At 33.1% G+C, this 17,163-nt stretch overlaps 2 protein-coding genes across 2 annotated transcripts in view; one reads left to right on the top strand and one right to left on the bottom strand.

The window, feature by feature from the left end:
* The window catches only part of LOC139429080 (uncharacterized), a 516,749-nt gene that overhangs the window by 41,648 nt on the left and 457,938 nt on the right, over positions 1-17,163 (top strand). The window lies entirely within an intron of this gene.
* On the bottom strand, positions 470-9,672 carry LOC111417875 (very long chain fatty acid elongase 7). The gene is made up of 7 exons (XM_023050276.2): positions 9,467-9,672; positions 7,970-8,044; positions 7,518-7,708; positions 7,378-7,458; positions 7,160-7,322; positions 1,024-1,160; positions 470-963 (listed from the first exon to the last, which is right to left on the bottom strand). The coding sequence occupies exons 2-7, from the start codon at positions 8,025-8,027 to the stop codon at positions 628-630; spliced, it is 966 nt and encodes a 321-aa protein (XP_022906044.1). The 5' UTR covers positions 8,028-8,044; positions 9,467-9,672; the 3' UTR covers positions 470-627.

The raw sequence follows: 17,163 nt of genomic DNA, 5'->3' as shown, positions 1-17,163 counted from the left end.
AGTAGTAGCAAATTTTATTGTTAACCATATTGCTCTCTTGCACTTTTGCTCTTAGATACGTCAATATCGAGATAGATACGAAAATATAAAAATTTGATGAATTTGTTGCTTTTTCAAGTGATTAAAGGTAACACTTGAGAATCGGAGCTCAAAAATGAGCAAAAGAATGACCAAGTAAGCAGCCTGTAGGAGAGAAAACAACTTACAACGCTAATCAACAAAAAAAAATCTTGGTCCCAGGATAGAAAACACACTATGTCCACCGGTGGCCACGCGGCGCTCAACGTGCTAAGATAAAATAATATAATTTATTATTACTTCAACACATTTTGCAAAATTGTTGAAATGTATAGACGAAACCCTCTAAATTTAATACTATCAACTTATTAAAGTAGGTATATAGTTCAAGAAGTTCAAATCTTGTGCAAACTTAATAATGGAAAATTGTACGTAAAATTCATTTGATAACTTCATATTGAGCTGTATATTATAACATCCCCTTAGATTTAACAACATAAGTACAATATCAAAAAGGTACAATAAATACATAATCGTAATCTGCTCTTAAACGTAACTATACAAATTATAATAGCAACTAATTCAATATATTATTTACAAATTTATAAACTAATTGTCTTTAATTTTTCCATTTGCTATGTAGTTTACAGTACCATTTGTTTTACCATTCAATATCGTACTATTCGTTTTTAATTTTGTTTTAAGTAACCCATTCAATTCTATTCCATTAGTTTCAACACCATTAACTTGCACTTCCTTATGATGAACACCATTTGCAGTTGTTTTCACTTTTTCCTTGCTCATGTAGGCTTTAACGAAGAATTGAGCAAATAAATAAAAGAAAAATACTGCTTGAAAAGCGAGTAAAAAAGCTATGGTTTTTGGATAATCACACTGTCTAAATAGCACTTGTGCACTATGTAGAAAAACTATACAAAATTGAATCTACAAAAAAGAATTATGTTTTTATTACGTTACATTGAGAAAATTTACAGATTTTCTTACCATTTGCATCATTGTGAGGTATTTTTTCCACCATAAATATTTTTGATATTGTGGTCCCATTGATGCTACCATGTAGTAAGTATACATTATGATATGGATAAAAGAATTTATTAATCCAAGAAGTGTACCATGACCACCTAGTAACAGAAAAAAAAATAGAATTTTCTTCTTATTAGCTTAGTAATACAATCGCAAAAATATCGGAAGAATCTTACATATTAAATATAGCAAATTAAAATAATTTACTGTAATCATATTGTTATATCTAGGAACATTAATATGTTCTTAATGTACGAGATTTATCTTTCCGATATTATAACCGAAAGTAGTTTTTGAAAATTTTTCGATACATTTTCATACAATGTTATGTATATACAACAAACATATGTGAAAACGAAAGGCATCGAGAACATTGACTGCTGCCCTATTAGGTTAACATCAAAAAATTACCTGGATAGAATTACCTATTTGCAAAAATTTGTGAAAAAACTGCAGTTTTAACTTAAAATCAATCTCATCCCGTATAATATGCAACACCACCCTAAGACTAGCAATATTCTACTAATTGTAAGACTATTTGGACAAATCTTATTATTTTCATTCTTAAAATTTATAGTTACTTAATTCCCATCACTTTAGACTGTCATATACATAACAAATTCAATACTCAAGATGTACGAATCCGTGATGCCAATTTTCATGCGCGTGGACATAAGCATTATTAAAAATGAAGAATGAAAGTGTTAAGGATGTATAGTCTTTAACCCATCCTGTATCTATATAGGGATAGATACAGGATGTCCCGTATCTTCCGCATCAGAGCACTAAACGAAATTACATTACATAGGATACATTAATCTGAAGCGACTTTCTAATAAAATTTTTCCGAAAGGTTAATGATAACCGCACGGGAACTGTTTAAAGTCGTCCATTAGCGATTCAACAAAAGCTTAGGGAGACGCCTTCCGAGATCGTAAATCACACTCAGGCAATCGGTCTCACCTCCGTCCGGTCCACCGCGCCGTTCTAAACTAGTTTCGCACGTGTACTCACCAATAGATTCGACACGGAAAGAGAAATACACTTTTTCATACACTTTTTTTTTATTGGACGACTTTAGACAGTTTCCGTGCGGTTATTATAAACATTTCGGAAAATGTATCCTACAACCGTATAATGCTCTGATGCGGAAGATACGGGACATACTGTATAACACTCCTTAACCCTGTTTTTATAGTAATACAAACAAATTTTACGTTTAAATGCGTAATCTAATAAAACTCATTTCTGAGATAATTAATTATCAATATTTCCTGAAAATCACTATGGGCAGAATCAGTCCCAGAAAATGTTCAGTAATTTCATTTGCTTGCTTATTTCGTGGCTGCTTTGTTTGCGTTTGTATCTACTATTGCCTCATAATTGAAAGAGTTAGAAGCAAAAGGGTGTAACTGTTGTAATTTTGACTTAATCTTCTATTTACATACAGGATTCGTCCGATTTTTGTAGTAAATAACACATTTAATTTGATTCATAAATTACCCAAATATGCACAAAACTCGTTTTGAGTCAAAAATGTTCTTGTACCGTTTTGCTTCTTATCCCTTCACTTGTGATTTTTTCTTGTGCAAACACACATTTTTTAAGTACCGTCGTTAGCATCGAGATCGTAACTTATTTGTTTTTATATCGAAGCTACCATGCAAAGTGATTCAGAAGATAAAGCTTTAACAACACAATAGCAGTAATTCAAAGAGAGATCTTGCTTTTGCTTGGCAATGGTATCGAATACAATAAGATACTTCTCCAACTCTACAATTCGCCTTTTCGTTTATACGATATTGATGAAAAATTTAGACATTACTAATCACCAATAGTATTGCCTAAATTTTTTTTAAGAATTAGTAATCCTATGAAAGACTGAGCTTGCTAATTCCAACGGAAGAAATGGCCAAAACCCTATTCTGAAAAAAAAAGTGCGATTACGAATCCGTAAATAATCACCGCATTAAATAAACCTGGAGCACAGCAGTCTCGGCTGGCTAAAATAAAATAGTATAAGATAACAATTGTGGTAATTTAGGAAACTCGAGGCTGGGTGATGGAATCAAAGATACTAATGCTTACACTGTATTGTAGTGGCAAGCAGACAGGTCCGAAGAAATAGGAAGTGGCGTTCATATTATAAGAATGAGTATAACTGACTTTCGACCCATAAGTAAAAAAATGTGGAAACTGAGAATTAAGTCAGAAAGAATTAAGTTCAGGAAGAACAGTAGCCTGAAATAAAACAGACCTTCAAAGTCTTGTCCTTCTATCAACAACTAGAAAACGTTTACGACTCATAGCCAAAAAATGATATCAAGATAATAATCGCAAAGATCGAAAAGTAGCAGGAGTTTATGGGAACAATTGGTATATGTAGTTTACATAGTTTCAGTAAGTATGTGAGCAGTAAGCTCAACATGTTTCCCGTATCGGAATATACACAACGTCACATCGAGGTCACTAGATGGGAACACACAATTAAATAGACTACTTACTAATATATACTACTTACTGATATATACACTATATCAGTTCAGATAAAATGTAGTTGCATAATTAACAGAGAAGTACTACAGAATACCCACAAGCAGGAGTAACTTAATTTAGAGAGATCGAACAAGGAACGAAGTGTATATCATGAAGATAGATAGATGCACACGAGAGAAAGGCGTTTAAGCAGACGAGAAGAGCAACTAATATAATCATTAGAGGGAAGAAGACAGGTTATAAAAATGACTAACATTTGAATATGGAAAAAGACTTCAAGGGTAACAATATACAAATTGCGTGTAGATTTATAAATCAATTAAGACAAAGATGTCCCCATCGAAACCTTACCAAAAACGTCCCCACCAAAAAAAAACCTTACTATGCAATAGGCTATATAATCAAATCTAAAGATATACCAATGAACATAAAGTTTCGAGTTTATATAAATAATTTTAAGATTTAACTCAGAAACTGGTAAATAGCACAGATGTCTTTGATGAAATAATCCTGAGAAGGATTGTAGGCGCAATATATGAGGATAATATATGGGGAACAAAATATAACAGCCCCTACCTGAGCTAATACTCTCAGAGTGCATCAAGATCCAGATATTGTAATGGGCAAGAGATATGGTTAGGCTGTAGCAACTAATTAATAGGATAATGCCAAATCCGACACTTAGGGGAAGGCAGAGAACAAGATGGGAATATGAGACGGGCAGAGATGCTTGTTACCAGAAATTGAAGGAGGGAGGTCATGATCAGGCATCAATCGGTCTATGGAGTCATTGAAGAAGCAGAAAAAGAACGACAATAAAACTACTTCAGAAAAATATGTGACTAGTAACGAAACTTTATTCGTATATGAAGGTTGTTTTGGGTGCTGTAAATTCCACTTAAAAAAAAGATGCCAAATTCTGATTCCCTATAATTTTATAATTTATACTACTAAAAGTACTGTTCTCGACAGAGAAGTTTTTGAGATCTTTCAATGTCGTACCGAATTATGATGATATTGATAAAATCACTGTTTAATAAAGGACATTGTTTATCCTAATAAAAAACCTATCCAGTATAGAAGTGCTGAGTGACTTGAAGAGTAAAATCATCAAAATTGATGGAACAATTTCTTTTCAGAGAAGAAACGTGTGTGTAATGAAATGGTAAGATAAGAAAAGCATCTCTCTTATCTCTACCATTCCCAGTCCATTAATGGTGGATGTAGAGGCCATGGATCAATACCTCTGCCTTCTAAAAACCTGACCCTAGAAAAAGATGTAAAAAGTAAAAGAAGAAAAAAGTGTTCTATAATCTCTTAGATGTGGAAATATACAGGGTGATTTATTAGCTCACCATCAAACTTTGAGATATGATAGCTAATCCAATTACCAAAAAAAAAATGTTAATGAACATATGTCCTATTTCAATTATTTACGAAATTATAACACTTTAAAGTTTTAATTTTTATATCATAATTAACTGCTACATTTTTTTTAAAACACAGAATACATTCTGCTAGAACACATGCTTCACAACGACGAATTAAAGAGTTCTTCAGCCGAATTAAAATGTCTGGTTGATTTCTTGTTTCAGTAGCAGCCATTTGTATTCTGTTTAATAACTTTTCATGTGTTAATTTCCACTTGATACACAATTTGTTTCATTTGGTTTAACCACTCGACAACTACTCTTCCGCGATGAGGTGGGGCACCTTCATGCTGGTACCACATATTTTGAATTACATTAAGAGGTATATCTTGAAGTAAAAAAAAGTGTATCGTTAAAAAAATCTATAATTTACAGCGTTCAAACGTCCATCAAGTACATGCAAACCTAGTAAATAGCGCCGTTAAGTCAATCGATTAGAAAGACCGTCTTTCAAAAAATCGATAATGTAAATTAAATTAGATGGATTAGTAACGTTTTCACGTTCGAAAATTGTTTAATTTTTGCAATAATTAATGTAAAACTTTAAAATTCCCCACCCCTGATTCATTGTGACGTTTTAAGTAAGAAGAAAGAAATCACAGACGTGATTTCTCTCCCGTTTTCTTCTGTTTTCTTTTAGCGCATAAGATTCATAGCATTGTCTCTCTCCAGGAATTTTATTGATTTTTATACGCTCCAATCGTATGCTCAAATCTGAGTGACGCGCTACTGAATTCGCGGCCTGTAATTTCTAACTTTATTATTTTTTTTTGGAAAAACTAAGCCTCAGAATCAAAAATTAAAAAATATGGGGTCAACCAATTTTAAAAAACTTTCGAAAGAGCCAATAAAAAAAAAATACTTAACGGCCCTGGTCTAATCGCGTGCGGATTTTGTAATGCCTAGAGATGTTCATTATAGTAATTATTTATACCATCTCGTGTAAAACATGGTTCATCTGTCCAGAGAACATTTGAAATGAAGTCATTATTTTGGGCATGTTACTGTAATAACCATTCACAAAATGCTAACCGTTGCTGATTATCTCCTGGCTGTAGAACTTGAACATTCTGTTTACGATATAGATGAAGGACTTCGCGGTTCAATACGGACCACGCAAAATTTTGTCTTACATGTATGTTGTGTGCTATTCTTCGAGTGCTGATGGAAGGATTATCAATGACAGCATCAATTAAAGCTTCTTCCTCCTCTACATTAACTACGTGCAGTCGAATAGCTTTTGCTGGAGCAGGATTACCTGTTTCTCGAAGTCTTCTGCAAGAATCGCTAAAATCAGAATAATATGGCAAATGACGCTGTGGAAATCATTCTTGATATTCTCGTACTTATTGTCGAGCATTTCCATTGCAAAAACCATACACAAAAATTATATCACCATATTCTTCAGTGCTATAAGCGTACATTATGACAGCAAACTGACATATTACAATGACTTTGTTTTTGTTGAATGTTTGATTTTACTGATTATTAATAAATTCGCTGCAGAAAACTTTAAAGTGTTATAATTTCGTAAATAATTGAAATAGGACATATGTTCATTAACATTTTTTTTGGTAATTGCATTAGCTATCATATGTCGAAGTTTGATGGTGAGCTAATAAATCACCCTGTAGAATGCTTTAGTGCTTTACAAAAAACTGGAGGTGAAATGTCCGTTCAAAATGTGGACGGCCACTATTCGTCCTATACTACTAATAGTACATATTATTAGCAGGTTACTAACAGCATTGAAAGAAAATTCAACTCGTCAATAGTTAGTCTGCACTACAAAAAAATTAGTATAAAAACGATCACTTTTTAATTTTTAATTGATGCATTAAGAGGTTAATTAGAGTTGTTAATTGTTAGTTCTTGATACCTACAATAACATTACGTGTTTAATTAAAAAAGAAAAAAGTCCTTAATATTATCAGATGTTAGTTTTGAACTAAATGATTAAACTTTGTAAACAAATTGTTTACACTGCATTATATCTGCAGTTGACCTAAAAACCTTGATCGAACATGTGTAATAAAACAATAAAATACGACCACTTAAGATGTCTTTACGATTATTGACATTTTCCGGTACACAATGTCTGCTAAAGTCTTTTTATGGAAAGTCTAACGGTAATTCACTCTTGAAAATTGAGAACTGGTTTCTTCGATTACCTGGTAAGAATTTCGCGCCAATCCAACTGCACACCGGCATCATACTGTGATGGTAAATGTGCAAGAAAGTCACTTGATTTGTCTTTTTTCTCAATATAAAGAAAACAGTGTCTAAAAGTTCGCTGATTTTACAAATAAAGTACCACCACACTGCCGATGCCATCTAAAAATAAACAGTAACTTTTTATTAAAAAATATTCATTGATCTTGTTAATTACCCTTAATGCTTTAGGATCATTTGAATAATCAACTGGTTGACAAGACCAATTGTATCCGTTGAACCATCCACCACGGATGCCCTATAACAAAATATGTACATGGAAAATTAATAAATCAAATGGATTTTTAATCAACTTACTTCGTATACTAAAAATAAACTCATCGCGACTTGTACAGCATTATAAAGAATAATTGCTGTTTTTAATTCGTATGGTTTTCTATCTTTCATAAACCTTGGTCCAGCCCATATACAAAAGTATAGATAAGTTACCAAGATCGTGACCAGAGGACCAGGAGATTGTAATAGAAACCAATCGGATGTCCTCGGATCTACACACGTTAATAAATAAAGTAATAATTGTGCAATTATCTACTGACAGAATTATGGAGGGTGTATGATATTTTAACACTATATAAGTACTTATGGTTTGTAATAAAGAATAGTTTAGTTAAGTAATTAAAATAATTTGTGTTTTGTAGCATATGGAAAATTGAGCATTTTAACGGTCGACCTGCATTTGAGAGAAAAATTCATATTTGCGCCAGTATAAGAAAGTGACCCAATTTTATTTCTTATTACGCAATACTTACCACTTTTAGTTTCCATCAGATAATTGTAAAAATCTACTATGTTATTGATACCCGCCATATTTGAACAAAAAAAATCTGAAATCAAATTAAGTCATTACGCCTTTGTTAGTTTATTTCACAATCTTATTTTCACTACGATCTCACATATATTTTCTTCTCTCGACACCACACTGTAATGTTACGTTTAATCAAATGATGTTAAGCATACACTCTCAAACAGCTTTTATATAATAAAATCTCACCATTTAAAGGAGACAATGAAAATTGGTTTTACATGTGGGTTAAAATATAAATATTATGATACAAAGAAAATTCTTTCTCAATCCTTATACAATTTTCTAATCCTAATAAATGTAAATAAAATCGTTACGTAAATCTATAACTGAAACTTTAAATTGAATTAAGAAACCCGTGTCGCCATAAAAGTGTAATTAATATTTAGATTGAGGAATCTGTTTTTCTTATAAACAAACATATCAACGCGTTTATTATATTCGTTTAAGTCATGCTTAAAAAAGCGCTATGCGATAATGAATAATTTATATAGACATTAAACGTTAACATCACACTTAACTGAAAGAAATGTCGATTCAATCTGGTTTTAAACTCCCGGAAAAGATTAATCCGGGAAATTAATGACGATTCTTCATAAATATGTATTTATAGGAAAATTTGTTTGTATCATTTTGTATTTCATAACAAAAACAGATTTATAATTGATTATTTAAACGTTATTTAAATAATAGGGTGTGTGCCGATATGTACTTGCTAATTAACTGCAAACAAATCGATGTTATAATAGAAGTTGACGGAATATATTTGAGTATATGACTTGTTATCCTTGATGAGAATTCACAATTTCGAGCCAAAGATTGATTATAAACGAAATGAAAGGAAGCAAGGAAGTGGAAGCTTGCTTTATATTTCCGTAAAAGATAAAGAGATAGTGGAGGCTGAATACTTTTTAATTTAATATATTTACTTTTTTCAACTGAAAAAATCTTGTTTTAAGTCAAGGTTTATAAAACATGATTTTGATTTACAACTGATTTGTTAACAACGGATTTTATCAAGGTTCAAACTGCGTGATGTATACTTGTGAAATTAAATACTGCATTCTCTTCGTCAAATAAAAAATATTTGAGAAAAAGTTCGAAAATATTTGTTGTAAAAATTTGAAATGTGTATCTACTGCTTATAGGTCATTTAGCAATTAAATTTCGCATCGTAGGCTCTCAAGCTGATAACATTGTTTATGTCAGCACTCCTCCAACATGAAATTTTAAATCCAATTTTAAATTATTACTTCAACTAAACTTATAGTTTATTTGAAAAATAATTATTTTTTATTAATTTCTCGTAAATCGCGTGGCCTAATAAGAGAAGAGAGTGAAGATGAGTTTTCTAAATGGAAGTGCATTTAAGGTGTTTCTCGGTAACTTTTACGATTGATAGTATTCAAACATACTAACAAAATTTAAATTAAAAATTTCTTACTTATAAAAATATTCTAAAATGTCTTAAATCTATTTGGTATTATAAACTGGTTCCTTTTTAAAACGAACCAACTTATTATCACTTATCACCGGTAAAGTTTGTTACATTGATTCTTCGCGATGTAACTTCGAAGAGCGCGCACTACTGAGATTCTCACATAAGAACTAACCGAACTGATCGAAAAACGAGAAGAAAATATTATTATACCACCTTGCGATTGCTGTCGTTGTGATGTAGGCTTACCGTGCGCGAACCTGGACGCTACAGAAAAAACGAGAGACAATCGTGGTAGGGGAAAGGTGGATAGATGAAACCGAGAATTAGTAGAAAGTGAAGGCACCCGACTTAAGAGCACTCGCAAAGCTAGTCCCATTTTGCAACCTATGCTAACTTGATAGTTTCGAGACGTAAACTTTCACGAATCAATAAAATTATAAGTCATAAAAGAAAGAAATAAATGAAGAATGTATATTTTTATAAAATATAAGTGGTACTTATAATTAGTAAAAAATTTCCAATTATCGGATTAGTTAAAAACATTAAATTCTTTAAATAAATAACGAATAAAAACCTTTTACTTGCTTTTATTATAAAGAAATCAAAATAACGAATATAAACTAAATTGTTACAAAAATGTTAAAATGAATACAAAAAATATTTATAATCTACTGAACTGATTTTCTAAATAATCACAGTCAAAATCTTTGAAACCATAAAAGTTTTCGAAATATTAATGAAATTATGTTGAAAATCCAAATCTCTCTATTTAATAATAATAATAACTTTATTAGTGCTCTATGCCAAAGGCTTACACACGTCATTTTAAACAGAATATACAACAAAATACATACGCATAAGCCAAGGAGAAAATACAATAAAAATACATTCATACAATGACAACATACATTCCCCGTCATCAGGAAATTCTTTATACCAGTTTTAAATTGCTTGTGTTGTCGTGCCCTAATAGATTGCGGTAACTTATTATACAAAATCTGACCAGTATACGAATGACCTTTCTGCATTCTACTCAACCGACAAAAATCTATGCACTTGTTCGTACGGTTTCTGGTAAAGAAACTGTGCACGTCGGCGTGCGTCTTATACTGTTCATCATTACTATGAATATATAGCAAACATTTCAGAATAAACAATGATGGAAGCGTTAGAATATTCAAGGATTCAAAGGCGAGGCGACAATCTTCCCTATAGCTAAGTTTAGCCAACACTCTCACAGCTCTGCGTTGTAAACCAAACACATAATTACTTGCTGTACTCCCACCCCAGGCAATAATACCATAGTCAATCATTGAGTGTATCAGCGCATAATAGGCAGTTTTGGCCACCTCGACAGATACCGAGCTCACTAGCCTACGTAGTAGAAAAATGTTTCTTGAGATCTTTTACCAATTTCAGCCACATGCACATCAAATTTCAGATCTCTGGAGCTCACCGTTATACCCAGCAATCTAGCAGGGGGGAAATCACCCATCAGTCATCCCGTTTAAGGGTGAAAAGTGTCTGAACCGTGTTGTCTTTGTGAAACATAGTTCATTAGCCACACACCAGTCATTTGCAGCAGTCAACAGTTTGTCTGAGGAAGACATTACCTCCCCGTAGTTTAACCCGGAGACAAGCAATGTGGCATCATCAGTGTACAACAAACACTTTACACCCTCTCCCAGGTAACCAGGAAAATCATTAAAGTAAAGGAGGAACAGAAGGGACCCCAAAATAGATCCCTGAGGGACACCCCTCGCGATTGGAAGTTTTCCAGATACTTTGTCTCCACATTTAACCACTTGAAATCTATCGGACAGGAATGATTCGATAAGAGCAACACTATTTAAATCAAAGCGAAAAACAGATTTCAGCTTCAGGAGAAGAATACGGTGCGACACACTATCAAAAGCACGAGACAAATCAACAAATAGAGCAGCACAGTACTCCTGATCCTCGTACGTGCTGTGATACACATTCATAAAATTAACAATCGCATCTCCGGTGCTCTTATCAAGTCGAAAGCCGAACTGATTCTCGAAAAGCACATCGTACAATAATATTTTGGATAGTATCGGGAGAATGCTAATGGGACGATAATTCCAACAATCTTCAATTGATCCGGGAAAGTATGTGATCGCATCATGCTGTTAACCATCATGGTAAGGGGCGCAACCATGAGGCTAATGTTACTGTCGCGAATCATAAGACCACCGGTCTTACATTCCACGATGGTTCGGAAACAAAACGCTTACAGTCATTGATCAACGTTTATTTCAACAAAGCACGTGTTATTATAACCACTCGAACTCAATACATGAGCCATACATGAGCCGAGCGAACGCGATACAACCACGACGGAGTTCTAAAAGCTACTAAAAATAACGTCGATTCTTCGCAGGTCCCCACCTAACAATAAAGCGTTGACGCCCCTACTCGGTAGGCAACCCAATTGACGACTAAATAAATACGAATTCTCAACAGTTACATTTTATAGCCCCGGTTGAAACACCGTATATGTGTCTAGTCCTATTCGTCTTTAAACACCGTAGAACACTTCTAACCTCACTCTGTGATACCTCAACAAAAGAGAAAACAGGAACATTGTCAAAGTTACTACGACACAGATGTAAGGGGGACCCAGTAACCGGGCCGAGTTTAGCAACATTGTTATTAGCGACATTTACAAAAAAGCTATTTAGATTATTGGGATTCATATCCGCAATATTCTGCTTCTCCACACTGACCCTGCACCCATTAATCAGAGTCCAAGAGGCCCACGATTTCTTGCTCGATGCGTTAAAGTATCGGACAGCGGCCTTCCGTTTAGCCTCAACAATGCCATCATGGTACGCCGACGTTGCTCTATCCCTCATTTCCTTAAGATTAGCAGTTCCATAACGATTGAAAAGATTGGAAGCGAGATCACACCTGAGTGTCATCTGACGCAGTGTATCATTGAACCACTTTACGCTTCCGTCACAATTCCTAACACGTTTTCTAGTTAGAGGATACGCTATATAAAAAGTTGATAGAAATCTATGAAAGTAGCAGTTAAATCTATCCTTGAAATTAAAACTGTCATCACCGAAAAATTCCCAAGTATAAACCTGAAAGGATTCAAAAAATCTCAAATTCCCCTCAACGGTAACCCTCCTGCACATCCCAGAACTGTAGTCATTTCTAATTGGAGGTGATACTACAGCAGAGACAAACCATGGTGATTAGAGATATTATTGACGACAACCCCAGCTTTGAACCTGTCCTCAGCAAAACCCGAAAGAAGAAAAAATATTGCACAGTTCAAAAGCATTTGACTCTCCGCCACCAAATCCAATATTTAAGATATTAAAACACTTTAAAATTATGTCACTGCAAATAAATAAAACAGGTACCCTTCTGGAACGCGTTGTACAAACTAAAAAGACAAGACCAAAACAATAAAACACGCTATTATCTTTTTTATGTTTCATGATTTTAGGATTTCGATAAGATCAATTTTAAAACTCTTCCCACATTTATGAAGTAATTTTGTTTCTTTGTAGTTGATATTATTTCCTGTTTCCATATGATGTTTAAAAACATGTGAATTGCTTTTTATCTTATGTTCTCTGACCCGAGCTTCCAGTCTTCGACCTGTCTATCCTATGTACAGTGAGTTACAATTTTCACATCCAATGCTATATACCCCACTTTCCTTCATTATATCTTTGTCGTTTTTGTGATAATTTGACAGAAGTCTTAAAATGGTGTTACTATTTGAAAATACTAACGAAATTCCATGTTTAGAAAAGATATGATGTGCCTTTAAAGTGATGTCGTTAAATGTTATGTGCCTATACTTATTTTGCTACACTTCTCTAACAAACAATGGATCCTTTTGTTTTTGAGCTTTAGAAAACAACCTACAAATGATATTTTTAGGAAAGCCATTGTTTTGGGCTAATTCAAATATATAATTAATTTCTTCTTTCATTAACACAGAAGAACAAGACAGAAGAAATTAATTATATACACTCAGGTGCAAAAAAAACGCAACAAGCTAATATTTGGTAAAGTTTGAAATGTATTGATAACATTTATATTTTTCGTTCAATTTTCATGATTTTTTAAGTAGTTTAACTGTAGATAAAAATGTCGAATTTCATGTTCAATATCCACCCTTTTGTTAAATGCTGGTCATTTAGTCGGTATACAGGGTTAATTGAAACGTCGTTCAAGGATCCTAATTTTAGAACATCCTGTGGAATAATTTAGTGTATAAATTGTTTCAAAATATAATTTATGTTAAGAACCATTCGTTCCTTACATTTTGTTTTTTGGTTCATGTCTCTAAGTGCATTCGTTCATTTTTCAGAGCGAAATCAATCTAATTGTGTGAATCCATGTTGCAAGTTTATATTATATATGGGAAAATGTATATGTATGTATACATATAAAAATATAAAAAACTTTTTACTTACTTCTATGAAATGAATTTGTCACTAACAATTTACTGAAGATACGTTCATTGTTATCCTAATGACAGTTTAGTAGCATCAGTTTGTGAGACAACCAATGAAAAGAAAAAAGGTAACAAAAGCAAACAAGAAAAAAAAATGGAAAAAAGTAAAAAGACAGAAAATAAGAAAATTTATTAATGCAAAATAATTCAATTGTAACCTAAAACGTAATCTTATGTACCACTTTTTTACAAGGCATTTATCTTAATACTTTGTGTTACGACCTCTAACTCTTATCACAGCTTCCATACGTCGATTCATGCTGTCGATAACATAACAAATGGACTGCTGCGTAATGTTTTGCCATTCTTCTTCGTTCTTCATCGAAGAACTATTCGTTCATGTATGAGAAGCTGGAACTACTTCGCGGTCTCTCACCCACCTACCAAGCACATCCCACACATGCTCGATGGGATTTAGATCGGGCGAACATGTTGGCCATTTCATTTTATTAATACCCACATCATTGAGGTAGTGTGTAACACATATGTGACTGTATGAGGCCGTGCATTATCCTGCATTAGGATAAAATCATCGCCTATAAACTCACTAAACGGTTGCACGTAATTAATCAATATTTTCTCGATATATCGGTGGGCAGTTAATGATCCATCGATGATGACCAAATCAGTGCAGGCTTCCCGGCTTATTCCTGTCCACACCATTACTGAACCACCTCCATAGCTCAGACGGGGGCTGAATGTGCATTCCGCAAATCTTTCTCCATTTCTTCTCCACACTCTTTTCCGCCCATCTGGAGAATGGAAACAATTTGGGTCCAACTGCTGGTCTGCAAGCTTTCAACCCAGATTCCTTTTGTCTTCAGCGATTTGTCCACGCACTCACATTTGTACCTCGGACCTGTCGAAGCTCATTTCTCGTCTGCACTGACGTTAAATGACGATTCCGCAAAGCTATAACACGTATAAATCTGTCATCAACAGCAGTGGTTTTTCGTTTGCTACCGCTTCCTGCCCTTCTCTTATGTCTTCCAGTTTGTGTAAAACATTCAACCACTCTTTTAATAGTGGAGCGATGAGCACAAAGAATTCTTGCAAGATATTCATAATTACGCCCATCTTCAACAAGAGCAACAGCTTTAGCGCAATTTTCAGCACTTAAAACCATGGTACTAATCTTCTGTACAAAAAATCACTGTCCAATTGTCATTAGAATAACAATGGGCAAAGCCACCTTATTAAAAAGTAACGTATCTTAACTAAATTGTTAGTGATAAATTCATTTCGCTCTTAAAAATGCACGAATGCACTTAGACACATGAATGAAAAAAACAAAATATAGGAAACGAATGGTACTTAACAAAAATTATAATTTTGAAACCATTTATACACTAAATTATTCCACAGGGTATTTTAAAATTAGGATCCTAGAACGACGTTTCAATTAACCCTGTATACCGACTAAATTACCAGCATTTAACAAAAGGCTGGATATTGAAATTATTGAACATGAAATTAGACAATTTTATCTACAATTTGCTGAAAAAATCATGAAAATTGAACAAAAAATAAAAAAGTTATCGCATTTCAAACTTTACCAAATATTAGCTTGTTGTATTTCTTTTTGCACCTGAGTGTATATAATTAATTTCTTCTGTCTTGTTCTTCTGTGTTAATGGGTAGCTGAAAACTCTATTAATTAAAAATCTAAAATTAACTAATTTTTTAAGTGATTTATAAGCATACATTTAACGCGTATTTAAATGCAACAAGTACACATTTACAACACACTAAACAATATGTGCCAATTTTGACGATATAGCGTTGTTTTCGTATATTTGTAATTCGTTTAAGTTCAAATTGAGAAGAATTGATTTTTGATGGGGGAATTGTTAACAGAAAAAGTGCATCAATATATATTTCTCTATAATCAATATTCACATGATAATAGAGAATTTCCGAGACGAAGAAAGGAACGAAATAGGGAAGAAATTAAACATATCAGGTAAGTACTTATAATTATTTATAAACTTTTACGTACTATCGTGTTTAAAAAGTAGATATAAACAGAAAACAAATTCGAAAAATATTAAAATCATGTCTCTTCAAAGTTATCGTCTGTTTAGAAGTTTCAAAAAATGCTATTTTTCCTATTAAACTAACCACTTTTCTGAACATGCAAAGCATTTAATGATTGCTTCTGTGTGCTCTCTACAGATGTTATGGCAAAATTCACCACTGCTCAGTTTCACTTTACAATCTTTTTTCAGCCACACATATCTGTTGTATGTTCATCTAGATCGTCATTTTCGAGCTGGTGTTAACAAATATAATATCAATAAGTTTTCTATAGTTGAATGCAGATTTCTTGACAGTGATTTTGCGATCAATTCTTTTTGGTCGTTTGATTAATGTTTCAGTACATACAGCCAATATTGCAAATGAATCAATTAAAAAGAGAAGTATGTAAGGTGGTATCTGAAGCGCAGATACGACATCACATTAGAAACGTTAAATGCGCACAAACAAAAGTGTATCTACTTTAAGTGAAAGTGAAAATAATTTTTTTCGGCATCAAGATAGCGATTAATAAGACCTATTTTCTAAACTTACTACTTGTTTTTATATAAATAACTTTTTTCTAACCATTTCACATTGCGATATAATTAATCGTTTCTGTACATACATATTTTAAATAAATTAATTTAGTTTTAGAAACACGTTCATTAGTACCAATATATTTTTTATGTTGTATCCTTTTTTTTAGTCTGCCTTTTAGAAGCTTGTGTAAATATCGAATATTTCCTTGTACAGGGTGGCCAAATAAGTGTGCAAAGTACTGTATCTCGGAAACTACTCCTTGTAGTAGAATGTGGTTTTTCTCGAAATCCGCCGTATGGATGATGAAACAAATAGCATACGGACAAGACATACACAAGCTCAGACCGCACATCAAAGTACATCACAGATTCTTGCAAAGAAGTTACCATTGTGTCTCTGTCTCTCAATCTTTCAGTTACCTGCCTTTTAAAACTCGCCATACTTAATTGTGGAAACGACACTGGCAAACTCCCGTAAGATTTATAGACTTGGTATGTGAAAGACCGCTGAAACAATGATGTTTTATACTAATGTGGTATGATTGTAAGACAAAACCTGATCTTAACGGAAGATATCCATTAAGTCATCTAACTTAAATGCAATTTTTTCATAAAGGTATCGTGAGATCCGTGAC

This window comes from Onthophagus taurus, chromosome 2 (assembly GCF_036711975.1).
Source record: "Onthophagus taurus isolate NC chromosome 2, IU_Otau_3.0, whole genome shotgun sequence".
Classification (NCBI taxonomy): Eukaryota; Metazoa; Arthropoda; class Insecta; order Coleoptera; family Scarabaeidae; genus Onthophagus; species Onthophagus taurus.
Note: the sequence above shows the minus strand (reverse complement) of the source record. Positions and strands in the feature narration are given on the sequence as shown.